General features: G+C 39.3%; 1 protein-coding gene across 4 annotated transcripts in view; it reads right to left on the reverse strand.

Annotated features, from left to right (window-relative positions):
* Nucleotides 1-2634: 2634 nt before the first annotated feature.
* Nucleotides 2635-17587, reverse strand: part of nlgn2b (neuroligin 2b) — an 84060-nt gene continuing 69107 nt past the window's right edge. For 2 of the 4 annotated variants that reach the window (XM_056247831.1, XM_056247829.1), the window contains 5 exons: nt 12492-12677; nt 6869-7134; nt 6602-6755; nt 4622-4988; nt 2635-4511 (listed from right to left, as the gene is read on the reverse strand). In XM_056247831.1, the coding sequence (XP_056103806.1) occupies nt 3590-4511; nt 4622-4988; nt 6602-6755; nt 6869-7134; nt 12492-12677 (1895 nt within the window). In that variant the 3' untranslated portion in view covers nt 2635-3589. Of the gene's footprint in view, nt 4512-4621; nt 4989-6601; nt 6756-6868; nt 7147-12491; nt 12678-17587 lie in introns of all 4 variants that reach the window. The other 2 variants (XM_056247830.1, XM_056247828.1) reach the window with 1 other exon arrangement.

Here is a 17587-nt window from a genome sequence, read left to right on the forward strand (position 1 = left end):
CTGGGGAGCCCACAAGTGGACCCGCCGCTGACTCAAAGGCTCATAGCGGTTTGGCGAACAGCTTGTCCTGCCATATAAGGCCAGCTGGACTAGTACACGCGAGACACTTTTATTTAATTATCTTTGTATGTACAGTTTTTCTACAAATCCATGAATTGTTCATGCTACTGCTATTTGTTTTGTTTTTTAGGACACAACCCTCTTTCTGGGATGTGTACGTTTAACCGCAGGACCAAAGGCCTGTGTAGGGTTCAGCAAGGTTTGCCATGTGGACGCAACACTGTGAGGCTGCATATGCTTCCATCTACAGGACAAAACAACACGTTTAAACGGAACTGTAAGAAAACATAAATAAAATAAGCAAATAAAAACGGTTCATATTATTTTTGAAAGTAGACATAATTTAGGACAACAACATGCAAAGAAAGAGACAGGCCTGTCTGTATGTTTAATAGCCTTTTTAATGTTGTCCAGTTCAGATACACAACATACAGTGTGTAGTAGCCTGTATAGGAAATAGAAATATGAATTTCATTCTTTAGACCAGTTGCGGTCACACAGTCCCCTCATCAAGCCTTTTTTTACGTTGCTGAAATTCAACAAAATGAAACTCAACAGGTGCAAGTCTTTTTCTTTTTTTTTTGGCGACCAAGCATTAATACTCAACAGTTGTGTTTCTCAGTATTTTTTTCTTTAAATCCTCTATAATACATAGGCAACCCAGACAAAAAGTATCACCATGTATGTCTGGTGAGAGTGTGCTTTATATGTCTGTCAGTTGCCGGTAGAATCATCTCTCTCCCTTTATTTTGTAGAAAAATATGAACTGTTTAAATTCTCTACTTTGAAATATATGCAGCTCAAATTCACAACAAAGAGATAAGCCAGAACTCTGTGAAATCCCACTTTCACTCCAACAAAACTCCAATGGTTTGGGAAACATTACATTTCTAAGAACTTACAACCAGGTAAGAGAAAACAAACACCCCACAGTGTCATTTAGTCCACTGAAGCGTAATGAAGAACACCCAGGAGAATGACTCAAACAGCAGGCCTCTCCAAAAACAAAACAAAAAAAAAAACGGCTGACTCTAGCGATTTGCATCCTATCGCCTTGTACGTGGAAATAAAACGAGCTTCTCCAAATAAACTTTCTCATTTAACTCTCTCCAACTAAATATTCTGATTAGAGCCTGATCGGTTCCACCCTCCGTTTTTCAAATGAAACAGAATCAGATGCAGCCAGCGACTCTTTTGTCCGCCGCATTGTCGGGCCTTGCAGCAAATTTGACTTCCAAATGCAATTATTCTCATCAAATGCGCTCATTCTTGACTCAATATATGCTCTAATGTGGATTCGCTTCATTCCCGCTTCCCTCAACATTCATTACGATTTAATGTCTTTTGTCAAAAATATCTGTAAACCTTCAAATGAAAATCTAATAGGGTCTTCAGGAGGGATGTGATTGGATGAATGAGCTTGCACCTGTTTTTACAGTGGATACGATTGGCTGTGAACCCAACAATAAACAAAATATTTACAAAGACCATGTCATCTCTTACACTTATAAAAATGTACAGTTTGCATCTTGTGTTTTTCGTCATGGCATGACAGAAAGTGGTCTTGTGTGTTTTTCATCCACCCACCGACAAGAAACTCCAAAAACAAGACAATGAGAGAACAAAAAATGGATGGAGATGAGATCGGTGTGCACAGTTGCTTGCGTTATGGATCAGAAATGTATATTTAAGTGGTGCGAGGAGTGATGCCTCGTCCACTGTAGAGTAGTGCACCTCTTCAGGCTGCGTAACGGTAGTGTGTTTAGTTTCTGACCGTCACCGTGGCTCAAACCTGATGTATGAAGCTTCCAGAGTCAGTCTCCAGAGCTCATTTAGAGGCCACATCTGTCCTGTTCCTCACACACGCGCGAATGCAAACGGCCCATCTCCCATTTCCTCTCGTTCTCGGCACCCTGAAAAAGAGATTTCGTAAAAAAAAAAAAAAAAAAAAAAAACTTTGAGAAGTGAGAGGTTGAATCAGAAGGTCTTATGGGGACTTGTGACAGGGCATATAACAAGATGTCCGCCTGATGACAAGTGAGCTCAAACTGAGATAATCACTCAAAGGTCAGTGTCAGTGAGGGGGAAGAATGTTCTGGACACGTCATGAGCTCTCTTGGGCTCTGGATAAAAGAGAGATACGGAGAGACTCCAGCTGTGCGGGGACAGGCGCAGGTGTTGATCCCGTCGCTCTGGACGTCCAACTCAGCAGAGTCCAAGTCTTGACGCCGAAACGGAGAGAAAGAGCGACAGCGAATGTTCCTTAACTCAATGTGGCGTAATGCGCGGGTAACTACAGAGGACTATTCGAGCGGAGAGAGATAAAAGGGTTAAGAAAGGAGAGGATCATGGATCTGATCAGTCCTTCTCTCTGAGATGAGCTTTGTGGTACGGCTTCCATAATTATAAATGAAAAAAAGAAGGGAACTATTTATCCTCTTTATTATCGTCAAGAATCAGTTTCATTTCCGGATACGACCATGTATCTACAGAGGGAAAAGAATCTCCAAATGAAGTGCACAAAATATAGCTGATGTAAGAAAAAAAAGAGAAAAAAAAGAAAGAGAGAGAGAGAGGAAGAGAGAGAAGACTATTGCAGAAAAAGACAACAATAAAAAGACAAATAATCAAGAGTCTTGAATCTCAAATGCGGAACAAATTCTCTTCAAGATATCCATTTTCCTCTTAAAAAATAAATCATGCAAATTTCCCAAAGCGCAATCAAGGTATAAATTTAATTATTCTATATCTTTACTTTTTATATATATATATATATATATTTGTAGTAGTTGTATCTAGTTGTTCATTTCTCCCCATAGGCAAATAACAGTGACAGTGCAGAACAAAAAGCAAAAACAAACATAAAAACGAGAAAGAGACCAAAGAAAACAAAAACAAATTTGGCACTTTTTTTCTCAATTCTGCAAATTCCTTGAATAAATCCAGTTCAGGCGATTCTCTCCACGTCCGTCCACAAGACTGCGTCTGATTGGACGATGATCACAGTACTTGGCACAAGAATGCTGGTAAAAATTAGATAGTAGAATCTTTTTTTTCATTCATAGCCTTATAAGGTTATCAATAATACATATTATACACGTATGTTTTCTTGATTTATAAAACAGTCCGAAGTAGGAAAAACTGTTCTTTTTTGGGGGACTAGAAACAGCTACAGAAGAGCAGAAGACTGTCAGGGAAGAAAAAAAGGAAAAGAAAGAGAAAGACGGCAATGTAACGTGAGTAAAAAAAGAAAGAAAAGAAAAAAGAAAACAGGGGAGGGGATAGCTGCTGTATTGAGTGGGGAAAATGACGTTTCTCCACCCAAAACCTTCTCCGCTACTCAATCCAAGAACAAGAGGAGCAGGAAGAGTAAAACAAGAAAGAACGAGAGAGAAACAGTGTGTGCTGGGAGTGGACTTAAAAAGGACAGGAGCGGTGGGTTGGACAGTATTCGTGTAGAGCACCACTCTTAGTACCGGAGGTCTGTGTTCCTATGCGTTTGGGGGGCCTGGTCCCCTCAGAGGGGTCACTATACTCGCGTGGTGGAGTGCTGGTGGGGCAGGGCGTTGTTGCTGTGCCCAGCACTTGGTGCAGGGGCAGGGGGGTAAGTGTTGAATGCATGGAGGGGCTGCATGCCAGTGATGGTGCTGGGGATCATGGAAAGTGCGTTAGCCGTCATGAGTGGCACATCCTCGGGGGCCCGCCGTAGCGCCAGAGTGTAGTCTGGCGGGCACACGGGTGGTCTCAGGGGCTCCAGGTCGCCGAGGAGACCACGTGTTGGAAGGGGTGTGCCGTGGTCGAGCTCCACCCTCTGCTGCTTCATCTGCAAGGACATTAGCTCCTCCTCCTGGCTCAGTGCCAGGTCGTTATGGGGCGGAGCCCCCACAATGCCGATACCCGGCGCCGCCCCACGCTGGGGCGAGAGACGACGATGGCGCCGTTGCAGCAGCTCGTGCCGTTTGTCACGTTTGTAGTACAACGCAGCAAACGCCAGTACGTTGAGGAAGAGCAGCGACGCACCCACTGCTACCGTCACGCTCAGCTCCGTCGAATAGTCCCGCGTGTCACTCGGGAACGGGAAGCGCTCAGGAGGCTGTTCGGAACCTTCCAGGTCCGGGTCGGGTGGGTATGTCGAAACCGTGGGATGGCGAGTAGAGCGTGTGCCTGGACTTTGGGGCGTGCCCTTCCAGCCGGGCCGGTGCGGGCCGCCAGGCGGCAGTCGTGTGGTTAAGGAGGTGATGATCTCCTCATGGAGGGTGTGCAGGTGAGGAACCAGCTCAAGCCAGAAGGCAACTTTGTTGGCACGGTAATTGTCCCGGATGCGAGGCTTCAACCCGATGTGGAGGTACTGCTTGTCTTTCGAGCTGAACTTGGTCCAGATAACTTCTTCAAAGCGATTGGGCTTAGTATGGATGAACTTGGTATCCTGCGGCACTGGAATGTTCGGATCACTGGTAAAAAAAAGTTGAAAGAAAGTCAGGACAGGAGAAGCAATTGTAATTGTAAATTGAAATGGCAATTGTATTCTGGTCTCATTGAATGAACAAATTCGAACTCTCACCCCGTCTTGGCGAAGTTGGTCCAGTACGTCATCACCACAGCGCTGAGCATGACATCGTTCTTGGAAAAGTTGCAGGGAAATAGATCTGTGGCGCCCACCATGGGAACACCGAACACATAGGGGATCTCGTCACCATGTGCTGCGTCTGCCCACTCAGGTCGCGCCTCCGTCTGGCAGTGGTGGTGGAAGGTATAAAAATAAACGGGGGACTGGAACTCAGCGTGCAGCTTAGCTGTGGCCACTGCTGGCGCCACCCACTGGTGATCGGTGAAAAGTGCAAGTAGAGTTTTCCGCCGCATGTCACCGTTGTCACGGTCGGCCCAATCTGTGTACATGAACTTTATAGTCTCCCGCAATATGTCTTTACCTAAGAAGGGACAGAGAGAGAGACCAAGAGAGAAAAAGATGGATGTTGGATGATGAAAGACAGAGTTGGTTGTCACACAAAGCAGGGCACCTTGACCCAATATAGGAGACAATGAGACAGAAAGACCCAAGGTGAGGGGTAAAATTAGACTGATTACCTTGAACAACCGCTAAAAGAATGTGTTGTGTCATTTGATGTGTACTCAATGCACATTTATCAAAGATTTTTTTCATCCTGGAGAATCTTCTTTGGAGCACAAAGCAAATCTTTTGACTCAAATAACTTTTAATAGGTACTCAATTCAGTGCCTGATTAAAAATCCTACAAAATCATTTTATTAACATACTTTTGGTTGAATATGTAAATATGACAAATAATGTATTTTAAATTACAACAGAAGCAATAAATGGTCCTGCAAGTTTAACATACAACTAACAGATAGATACCTTTCAGTGCTGGGTGGGTAGTAACTTAATATATGATTATGTAATCAGATTCCAAAAAATAAATACTTACAATTCGATTAAATTATGTTTAAAAAAAAAACTCAATCAGAATAGTTACTTTTTTTATTGATTACATGATTACTTAATATTTACAAAATGGCAGTAAATTATTCACAATTCATTGATTCTCCCTAATTCTTCTTCTTTTTTTTTTTTAAAATCTTTTCCTTTCTCAAAAGTTTTGTGGAATTGCACTCAGATCGGCCACTAGTCAGGCAACTATAATTACCGGTACAAGGAGAATTGAGATGCCACCCAGCATAAACAAATAAAACATTTAATCTTTTTTTTTGTAAGTGATTTATTTTGATTGGTTTTATTTTTTTTATAATTTAACTTTTTAATGATTTAATTAACTAAGCTTTTCATAAATTTATGAATCCCTGCAGTTCCTTCCCAAGTTAGAGAAATGCGCTTCATGTTGTCACAAAATTGAATAACTTTTCTTTCTTTGTATTTTTTATCAGTGTGGCACAAGATTATACAATTAAAATCAATATTCTAAACAAGTTAGATTAAAAGTAATCTAAAAGTAGTCGAAATATATAACTTAAAATGTGTGGTGTTGGTGTAATAGATTACGTTACTAACTACAATTTTTTTCATGTTATTTGTATTCAGTAATGGACTACAATTTGTAAGTAATCTACCCAGCAAATTACATTAGTTTTCTAGTGTGTCACAATAACATGATATATTTTTAACAGGCATTGGGGTCAGATGTTAACTCAGTAACTGCTCTGATGGATTCAGTGAGTTTAATTATTCAAGGATTTGTCAGAGTGATTCAAACTAATAAGTGGTAAGTTTGTATTAGTGGTTCATTAAAATGAACTGATTTATAAGAGTACTCAGGAATCAAATTATGCTTAGTCTCTATGCTTGTTTTTGAGTGTAGCCAGCATTTGCAATGCAATAGAAATCCATATAATTGTGCCATTATTTTGCACTTTCTCTTAAATCGTCAAATGATATATATTTTTTACATAAATAATTCTGAATGCATACAACTCGGTGAACAGTACAGTTTCTTTTGATGTTCTTCTCACTGTTGATTCAGTGGCGGCAATGGCAGCGCAAACACTGACCTGTTATAGTGCAACTCACCATCTGGGTATCCGTATAGGTTGTCCACAAAGTTGGATATGGTGTAGTCAAAGGAAGCAGCTGAAATTCCATCCTCACCCTCACTGTCATCTACAAATTTCAGCCCTTCACCCTGGTTCACCCCCAACAGGATGTCGTAGTTCAGGAACTCCCCCTGAGGACATTGCACAAATGTCACCCACAGTACTCACTTTCGCTAATGAACTGTCATGATTATACTCTGGGATCACTCTAAACTCTGGGACCTTGCAGTGTCCAGAATCACACCTGCTGCATGAGGATCTCAGGGTCATCGGGCACCACGTCTCCGTCCACCACTGGTCCGAATGCGATGTGGTAACGGGCAGGTTGGATATCCTGATCCACCAGCTCCCTGAAGCTCTTCCTTCGCAGACAGTCCACCAGATCTGCAGTGTCGCTGTAGCTGCAGCCCACCTTCTTGGCCAGGATCTTGGTGTACATCAGGGGCCGGTAGTTCACTGACCAGCTGGATATGGCGGAGCCACTCTGAGCAATGGCCCTCTGGAACAATCCTGAAACCAGGGCTAGATATAAGCAATGACTAAGAAAAGTCAGATAGCAGGCTATAATGTGAGTGAGTCAATGTGGACACTGAGTGTCCCATGACCATGAGCAAGATAAAGCCACTGAATATCTTTATCATCACACAAGGAAAGACAGTGGAACTTTTTTCCATCATTTTTTGCAGTTCTGTAAAACACAAATCAGATTTGATTTCATAATGTGTCATGCATACTCAGGTCCAGATTTACAATGTGGACTTTTGGAACTGTGCTAACATGGAGGAAGTTTTCTGAGCTCATGCTGGTCTTCAACGGGGTGTAACCAATAACAACATGAACCAGCAAATCGGGGCTCGTTTAATGTGAGTTTTAAATAGGGCAGGTAGAAACTCTGATTCACTTGAACGAAAGTGAGACAAAGTGAACTAATCAGTGTTCGAAAACGCTCTGGATGAGCATGAGGAAACCATCTTGGATTTCAGAACCCTGCTGCACCGTTATGTAAAGTGTCCCACGGTTTTCATCTGCAGATTCTGTTATTAATTATTAAAATGTCCCCCCCCCCCAGTCACACACACACACACACAATACTCATTACAAGACCCCCCAGCTCCAGTTCCCTATGAAATCAATTAAGAATCAGCTCAGCTGCAGTCCAACACTTCTGCATCACACACACATAGTTGTACATGCTGCTCATTATAAATTTGTCTCACATCTCTCCATTTCTATCACACAGCACTCATTATAAACTGGCATCAAATGCAGATGCACGTGTGATCTCGAGATAGCAGTATAAATCAGTCTCTCTCACACACACACACACACACACACACACACACACACACACACACACACACACACACACACACACACACACACACACACACACACACACACACACACACACACACACACACACACACACCGCAAGGCAGTGCCAAAAATCAGTCTCACTTTCACACAGCCGCACAATATATCAGTATATTAAAAAATTCAGAACATAGAATAACATTGTAAAAACATACAGCATAAAAGGATTAAAGACTTTAAAGGGTTAGTTCACCCAAACATTTTAATTCTGTCATTAACTACTTACGTTACAAAATTCATGCTTCATAAAATTGAGGTTAAACCACTGGAGTCACATGGATTATTTTAACGATGTCTTTACTACCTTTCTGTGCCTTGAAAGTGGTAGTTGTGTAGCTGTCAATGGAGGGACAGAAAGCTCTCAGATTTCATTAAAAAGATCTTCAATTGTGTTCCGAAGATGAACGAAAGGGTTACGGGTTTGGAACGACATAAGGTTGAGTAATTAATGACAGAAATTTCATTTAAACCTTTTAAAAGAACAGTTCCAAATATCCAAATACAAAAGTAATTCAGATTTTTAAATGAACTGAGGGTCAGTCAATGGGTCAATGGCAAATGAGAGCATCCATGATAAAGAGAAAGAAAAAATGATTCTAAAACACACATCATGTTCTTAGAAATGTAATCTTTCTACTGATGTTGGTTTTATATGGTTTTGAAGTAAGCAATAAGGTTCTCGAGGCTAGTGCTGTATCGAGAATAAGTCACGGCTGAAGGGCACGTTGTGCTTATTAACCTTTTTACTGAATAACCTGAATAACCTTTTATAAAGTGGTAAAACCACACAATACAAATATTAAAGCCGAAAAATATGTATCTATGCAACTTTCATGAAGTAAAATCACTAAAAGCCTTCCTTCTGCTGAAAAAAATAGTCCCTGATCGTAAACAGCAACAGAAGTTACATACATTATTTCGCCATTAGATGGCGGCAAAGACTGTCTTTATGAGTGAGTCAGTCAGTAGAGAAGACTTTTACATTGAAAGGACTCAAACTTGTGAACACGAAAAAAAAGGACGCCACTGACAAATGACTAGGGCACGGGAAATCCCCTTAACTGTTAAAAGGACAAGATATTGCAGCGGACATTCAAACTGTTTTTTTATTTTTTTATTATGAATATAGGACTGACCTGAAGGAAAATGCGGTGTCTACTATAAATGCTGGTACACTCGCTTACTCGATCTCTCACAATACTATCCTCTAGCTTCAATGAACAATATCAATGAGATCAGGGGTGTTGTGTAGTGATACATAGAACCGTTGTGTAGTGAAGCGGTCATAGCCGTGTTTTATCGTGAATAAAACACAGCTATTGACCAATCAGAATCAAGGATTGGAACTAACCGTTTTATAAAAACATTTATACCATTTTCAAGGAAAGTTTAAATTTCTCTAAAATATCATGTGATGTAAAAAAGTAATACGTTTTGTTTACACCTTGTGAGTGTACAGAACAGAATATATTTTCAAAGTAAATGTTTTGTTTTATACAGAAGCCACGAATTCAATTATTAATTCCAAAATATCCATTTTTGGGGACTTTTTGCATATTTTGCAACCTCTCATTTTTTAAGAATATTTTAAGAGATTTACTGACCTTGATACTGCTTTTCAAATATTAATAAAAGTGAAGCAGACATGTTAAAATAATAATAATAATAGAATAATAGATTGTCAAACTACTTAATAATGTATACTTTTGAAGAATTGTATTCTTTTAAAGAGGCTTGTCTCTTTATTATGATATCAGGACAGTTTTTTTATGTTGTTTTTGACTTTATGCCACCCCATATAAATTTAAAATTTAATATAGAAATGAAAAAAAAAATCTCATCATAGAAGAGGTGTATTCATGTCACTCTACACTACCATTCAAAAGTTTGGGGTCAGTAAGATTTTTTATGTTTTTGAAAAAAGTATCTTATGCTCATCAAAAATACAGTAAAAACAGTAACATTGTGATATACAATTACAATAAAATAAATATTTTTCTATTTTAATATATTTTATAATTTATTTTTTGTGATGGCAAAGCTGAATTTTCAGCAGCCATTACTTTAGTCTTCAGTGTCACATGATCCTTCAGAAATCATTCTAATATGAAAGAGACATGTGAAGGCCAAGTATGGTATCCCATACTCTGAATTTATCCTCTGCATTTCTTTAACCCATCCAACTTAGTGCACACACATTAGGAGTGGTGAGTAGTGAACACACACACTGCAAAGCGTTGACACACACACCCAGTGGGAAGCCATTCACTGCCGCGCCCGGGGAGTGATTGGGGGTTAGGTGCCTTGTTTAAGGGCACCTCAGTCGGTTACGTTGTAAATGTCTATAAATGTCTTGAATGTTATAAATGTCGTTATAAAATGTGTGTCACTTTTGATCAATTTAATGAGTCCTTATTGAGTAAAAGTATTAATTTATAAAAAAGAAAAGAAAAACTCTTACCGACCCCAAACTTTTGAATGGTAGTGTATGTATGCATTAAATTTCGAATGCATTACTAAATAAATGAATAGAGCCAGACACAAATGAGCATCCTAAAATTAGTAAATTTTGAAAAGAGTAATTTTTTTTGGGTGACCTTCCTTTAAATTATGGAGCTCTTTATTGATGATGATCACAGTGTAGAGACTTTAAGGATGAACCAAACACGAATTAATCTTTCTAATCTCTCATGGGATTTATTCAAATGTGATTCAGCATTTCGGATCTGAATACCACATTCCAAAGTCACAAGACTGGCTCCAAATTGTCTAGAAAACCCCCCAGAGAAGACTTTTATGGCCCAAGAGATAAGCCTAAACAGGAAGAACGTTGTCACTGTCTCATCCTTAAGCAAGACAAAGCTGCTCAAAAATGGTGAAACAGGCCTGACCACCAAGGGGCCTGACAACCTTTGACCTCCCTCAGCACCACCACTGCTGAGCAGGACAGCGATGTAAAACAGACCACGCTTTCACGGAACGTGAGAGACTTACAGACTTCACATATCAAACCAATTAAAACTCACGCAGAACAATGCTCCGTGGACTTAATCAAACATCATAATTCTTGTTGTTCCTACAATTCATGTTTGTATTATGCGTAGATCACATATAAATCATGTAATTGTGATATAACTGTGTGTATGGATGAAAGAGTATCGTGCTTCCAATCAAAAGAATCGTATGTCTTTAATTCAAAAGGTGGCTTGTTTGAAATCTGTGTAAAATGTTTTGTATGATTATAATAATCTATAATGTTTAAACTGGGGTCTCTTGTTCTCTGCTAAGTGCTGGAACCCAAGCAGATCCCAGATAACGATAACTAGGAACTCGATCCACCTCCCAAAATGATGCCATTGTCTCATTGGTCAGAATTCTCCAAAAGAGGTCGGACTAACTTTAAGTTAAAGACCCGAACAAAGGAGTTAGAGTAAGAGTTAGAAAAAGAAATTCGGTTCAGAGAGCAGTTCGGGGTTTTGAGTTCGGTTCGGTGTTGAACTAAGTTTGCGCCTCTCTCTAGCAACAGCAAGAGAGTGTTCCTGTTCGTGCTTCTCTCTGAAAACACCAAAGAGCGTGTTCGCACGCTTCTACATCGACCAGACCAAATTAGACCAGCAGACAAATAACCCATCAAGATCGGGGTTAAAACAGCTCATTCAAGCCATCTAACTCGTCTTACTTTCATTTCTTCCTTTATTTTCTTGTTTTCGTAAAAGTCTCGGTTCAAAGTTAAGTTGCTGCGAAGTTCGTTTAAACGTCTCTCCTGCAACGCGCTTCAAACTGTAAAGACTCTTATTCGCCTGCCAACCACACGTGACCGGCTGTTCAGAAACTTCCATCCAGGCACTTCAAAGACAACCAGCCACACGGACCCGGTCGGGAAACCCCTTTGACGAAGCACCGCAAAAACGGAACTCCCTGAGCAACACAAAGACAAGCAAGTAACTTACTCCAGACTCTAACTGACTGGTGCTTTAAATGTAAATTGAATAACCTGTCTAAGAAACGAAGGTTTAAATTAATGCTTGGTGGTTCGTTCAGGTCATGTCTTACAAAGTGCATCTCACGTGAAAACTCACTCTCTCTCTCTTCCTCTGCGCCTTGTATGAATGCGTGTGTGTGTGATTGTGTTTAGACCTTAGTTTTATGTGTTTAGAATAGTTAATAAAGTCGTCATTATATTTGAAAAGATATTTGCCTTGTGTTGTGCTTGCACATTTAATGTCTTGTACTGTCGATCTAAAGTTACCTTGCTAATACATAGTGTTTCACTATAGATTGGATATTCATATCTGTTGCCAAGGTTATAATTACGGCCCGTTCAAATGAACTCTAAACGAGTCATTTGCTCGGTTCCATAGTGATTCGGTCAAGATTCATTGCAAATCGATGAATCATTCCTTTTGAGCTAAATTGGCCTTCCGGCCCCCTTAAATACATTTTATGTATATTATTATTGTGTGATTCGTTACAACAGCTACGGAGGTTCAAACCTTCAGAATGATGGGATAGGATGAGAAGGTTGACGCAAGAGGCTCCGGCCCCGGAGCCAAATATGGTGATTCTCTCTGGGTCTCCTCCAAAGTGTCCGATGTTCTCATTGAGCCAACGTAGAGCCTGAATCTGGTCCAGTAGCCCATAATTCCCCTTTGCAGACTGATCTCCAGTGCTCAGAAAACCTGTGGGGAGCAAGAGAGTTAGACAAGAGAAAAGATAACAGACAGTGTGGAGCAAAATAAAAACAGCATGATCAATACATGTTGATCAAGAGCAAGCAATCTGAGCCTGAGAAGAGCAAAGTGCATTAGTAAAATGAAAGAATGAAATGAGGCAGAGGACTAAAGCTTTAATTAGACATGTTCATTTGGAACTTCCTGTTCCTATTTGGAATGAATCATTTTAATGTTTACAAAAGACTTGAATTGGTCATTAATAACAATTGTACACTATATGATATACTTGTACAAAGTCCTGTACTTTGCATGTTACTGTGTTAACAGATGATCTACCGGAGGAGCTGTTTACTGTATTCCACAACGCAATGTGCTCAAACTCATTATTTGATGTAAAAAAATTGTAGGCATTGTTAAATTTATACTGCGCAGTATACAGTACATTAGTGTTTTTGAAAGAACATTTTAAGTGAATGATTCAATGACTGAATCCTTTGGGCCACTTAGTGGTCGCCAACTTGTGAAGTTGCCAACAGGAACGGTGACTGAACAAATGAGTAAAAAAATCAAAACTTATTCAAAAGACTCAAATCACCGCATTGCCAGTTCATAAATCTATTAAAAATTGAAAACACAGTAAGTCTCTTCAATTACAGTTCTATGAAAGCCTTAGCAGAACGTCACAATCTTTAATGTCAAGATTTAGGACACTTTCCCTCATAAGATTGGAGTAAACTTTTATTAAAAAAGAGCATGTTTATCGATGTATAACATTAGAAAACAACAGTAGGCATTACTCTGGCACAGTATACAGTAACTAAACAGTACATTAGTGTTTTTAAAAGACTCTTTTAAGCGAATGATTCAATGACTGAATCTTTGACTGGTGAACGGTGAAATGATTTAAAAGATTCTAATCATCCCACTGCTAGTTCATAAATCTATTTATAATTGCTCAAAAACATATGTGTCTAAAATTACAGCACTATGAACGCTTCAGCAGAACATATTTTCATCTGTGATGTTCAGTACCTCAGGGATGCTGGGGTGGGTTTGATGCATTAACGGTTATCATTGCTGGTGAGAGGAGTTTTATTATCATCTTGTCAAGTCCATCTTTATGACGGGTCTAGCCGATTAGCCAGTTTAGACATTTGAACCCGTTGTTCTTTGGTTAGCAGAAGCTTAAGTGCTCACTGCTCACATACACATACATACTTTAAAATAGGAAGCCCACATACCATAATGGACCTCTAAAAATAATACATGCTACTGCTCATTAAAATGGACCGTATGTGGCTCTCGAGTCACGGTGTAAATGAGAACTAAAGAGCTTATGTAAGACTGTCTATTTTATTACTCGAACTGAACTGGTGATGCACTAAAAACATGATAATGTAGAGAGAAAAAAAATATTTCACATGTCTAAGAAAGCACTCTTCAGACTGTGAAAGATAGGCTTCCACTGGAATATTAAAAGAAATGGGGAAAAGACATAAAAGGGGAAAAAGAGATAAAAATAGACCTATGCTTAAAAGCTACGTGCCCTCAGACCCAATATAAAAGCCAGTGAGTGTGACTGTGTGTGTGTGTGTTTTAGAGAAAAAGAGCAAGTCAAAGAAACTAAGAGGGACGAGTAGAGAAAAAGACAAACTGCCATGTTGTTTTCAGGAGTCAGACCTGTGAGGAAGACGACAAGCGTCAACATACGGCACATCACATCACAAACAACACACAACAGATCATAAACTCGGCACCTCTACATATAAAAGGCTCTCTCCGTGTGTCATAGATGGAGGAATATACAGGAATAGAGCTCTTTGAAAATGTTCATTACAGATGTTAAAAAAAAGCTTTTGACGTCTGAAAGTCCCAAAAGATGATAATGACATTGTTTTAAAGGATATCACAGCCTCTGCTACATTCTTTTACATGCTATAAAAAATAGTAGCATGTATTTATGACCGAGAGCATCATTATTCTAAACTGTTGCAATTGTTTCCATGACAAAATTCCACGGATTTGGCATTTATGCTATATTTTAAATAAATACAGCCTATATTTTTGCTCCATTCCTTGAAATACCACCTTCACAATCAAAAGTTTGATTCAACAATACAGTAAAACATTTATATTGTGAAACATTATTTCAATTTATAATAGCTGTTTTCTGTTTTAATATATTTTAAAATGTCATTTATTATGCACATTTTTTTTTATTGTGTCTTTTGTGTGTCATGATCCTTCTGAAATCATTATAATATGCTGATGTGGTGCTCAGGAAACATTATATATATATATGTATATAACAAAACAGCATTTATTTGAAATAAAATTGTAAAATTATGATACATTTTTGATCAATTTAATGCCTCCTTGCACAAATTCCACCCTGACTAAACACTTAAGTTATATCGCAAAACATCAAATGCATATCGGTTTTATTTCCACTGAAGATTCAGGCGATTTTAAAAACAAAATATGGGCCACATTCAGCTGTGGTGTGAACATAGCCCTCCGTTTCGTCTAAACGACATTAATAGGACAGGTAACTGGATGTGTGCTAACTCACATTCTAAGCGTCGGCCTCACGAGTCAAGGACAACCCCTAGAAAACGAGACAAATTACGTATTCATCAAACTGCTAGATCAGGCCACCACAGGCGAGTCCCTAAAGATGAGTGAAGTCACTGAGTGCATTACAAATACAACTGTAGTGCAAATTAGAGGGGGAAGTGTGGACGTGAGGTCTTTTTATAATAGTTTCATATTAGGTGAGTGTGAATCATAGAGGTTGTGAATCTGTGGCTATATTCGGAAATGTGGCGCATACTTTGTGCAGTATGCGCATTTCTGTAGGCACGGGATAGCTAGATGACCTACTTCACTGGGTATTGTATCCCACAATGCAACCTGCTCAACTTAACCTTCCATATGCAGTAACTAGATTGTTAGTATGTCATTTGGAACGGTTGCTATATTCATAATTCAGCTGTAGCAAGGTTTATTATTGTTAAACCAAACTAAAATGTTAATTGAAATTATAAATATTAGATGAAATTTAGAAATGCAGTCTTGGCTGAAAAACCCTGCACTAAAGCCCTCAAATGACTATTTTTAGCTGGAAAAATAAAAACTTAAACTGAACAAACTAAAACTTAACTAAAATAAATTAAACCCAAATAGTAGTATAAAAAACTAACAAAAATAACAAAAGCACATACAAAATAGTAAAAAAAAGTTCAACAAAAATTTAAATGAAAACTGAAATGCTAATTCAAAATATTAATAACTATATAAATAATACAAAAATAACACTGGTAATCACATAGTCCTAACTACATCCTGCTCAGTATATACTGTATACTAAACAACATGAAATAAAATCTATAATTGCAACAGCAGACGGTAGTATGCTTTATTGCTGTCACATGACCTCTCCACAATGCATGTTTAAATTAACAGTAGCTATTTTGGTTAAACATTTTTTTTTTTTTGACATTTATACCATTTTGTTAAAAAAAAAAAAACCATGAACTTTTGTCAAGTCTGATTATATAAGCAGTCAAGCAAGTTACATTGTGGGATACGGTATACCATACAGTTGCATATTGCACTTTATGGCAAATGTAGAAGGTCATGGCAGGGGAATTCCATGTATACAGAAAAATGTCACACTGTGCACAATATACATGCACACTGTGCACAATATACATGCACACTGTGCACAATATACATGCATCAGATATAGTAATAGCAGTATGGAAGTACATACATATATGTTGTCTAAACCTACTGTTCAGAGGTAAGCATGTAAACATCTGTGCACCTGGATGAGTGGGAACCCTTGTGTGGTCTGTCAGATGACTGGAAGTCTGTGTGTGCAGCACACAAAAGGCTGATCGATGGGAAAACGGTGTTCAGGAACTGGTTGCTGAGGGTCGGTGGGTTTGACTGTCTTCAAATTAACCTCCTTCTGTAGCGCTGTTTGCTGTTGCCTGGCAACCAGCCACTACTTCTTTCAAAGGGATGTGTTTTGCGAGTGTGCAGACACAATGGTGAATGTTGCAAAAATGCAGTGATTATCCTAAACTACGGGTTGCGTCCATATGTGTAACGAAATATCATATTACAATTTAGCAAAATGATCAGTCAAACGTCTAACCCCGTGCACCGCTCTGATTCGCTCGGTAAGTTTCACTGTGAGCTGAGTGCTGAGTTGAATCTCCTGCAGACTTTGGTGCTGAGAGCAGCAGTTTGGGGCTGGACTCATGCATATGCACCACTCCACCGAACGGCAGATCGGAGAGGGAGAGGGAGAGAGAGAGAGAGAGAGAGAGAGAGAGAGAGAGAGAGAGAGAGAGAGAGAGAGAGAGAGGGAGAGAGAGAGAGAGAGAGAGAGAGAGAGGGAGAGAGAGAGATAGAGAGAGAGAGAGAGAGAGAGAGAGAGAGAGAGAGAGAGAGAGAGAGAGAGAGAGAGAGAGAGAGAGAGAGAGAGAGAGAGAGTCTTGCATGCCAGAGTAAAAGAGGGATGAGAAGGTGAGAGGGCAATGCAGGGGAAAAGGTAGATAGATAGGTAGATAGATAGACAGATAGATCTATCTATCTATCTATAAAAGGTCCAACATATTAGGAATACTTTAAGCTGTGTTGCTATGCGATCGAACGCAAGCGTCTCGCTTAAATAATTAACCCATGCAACATATCTGCACCAGGCATATTTTTTAACATGACGTGCCACAACTGTTTGAGGTTGTCGACACTGGACATGTCAAAGTTAACATTATAAACTTGAACATGTGTCTTTCTGAATGTGTGGATGATGATGTTGTATTGAAGCACGTTGCATCGCAATGCCCCGTTCGCTTTGATGTGTTCATGACCTGTTTAATCTTTGAAGGTCTAAATCATAGACT

The sequence above is a fragment of the Rhinichthys klamathensis genome, unplaced genomic scaffold (assembly GCF_029890125.1).
Source record: "Rhinichthys klamathensis goyatoka isolate OS25496 unplaced genomic scaffold, OSU_Roscu_1.1 h1tg000050l_1, whole genome shotgun sequence".
In the NCBI taxonomy this organism is placed as follows: Eukaryota; Metazoa; Chordata; class Actinopteri; order Cypriniformes; family Leuciscidae; genus Rhinichthys; species Rhinichthys klamathensis.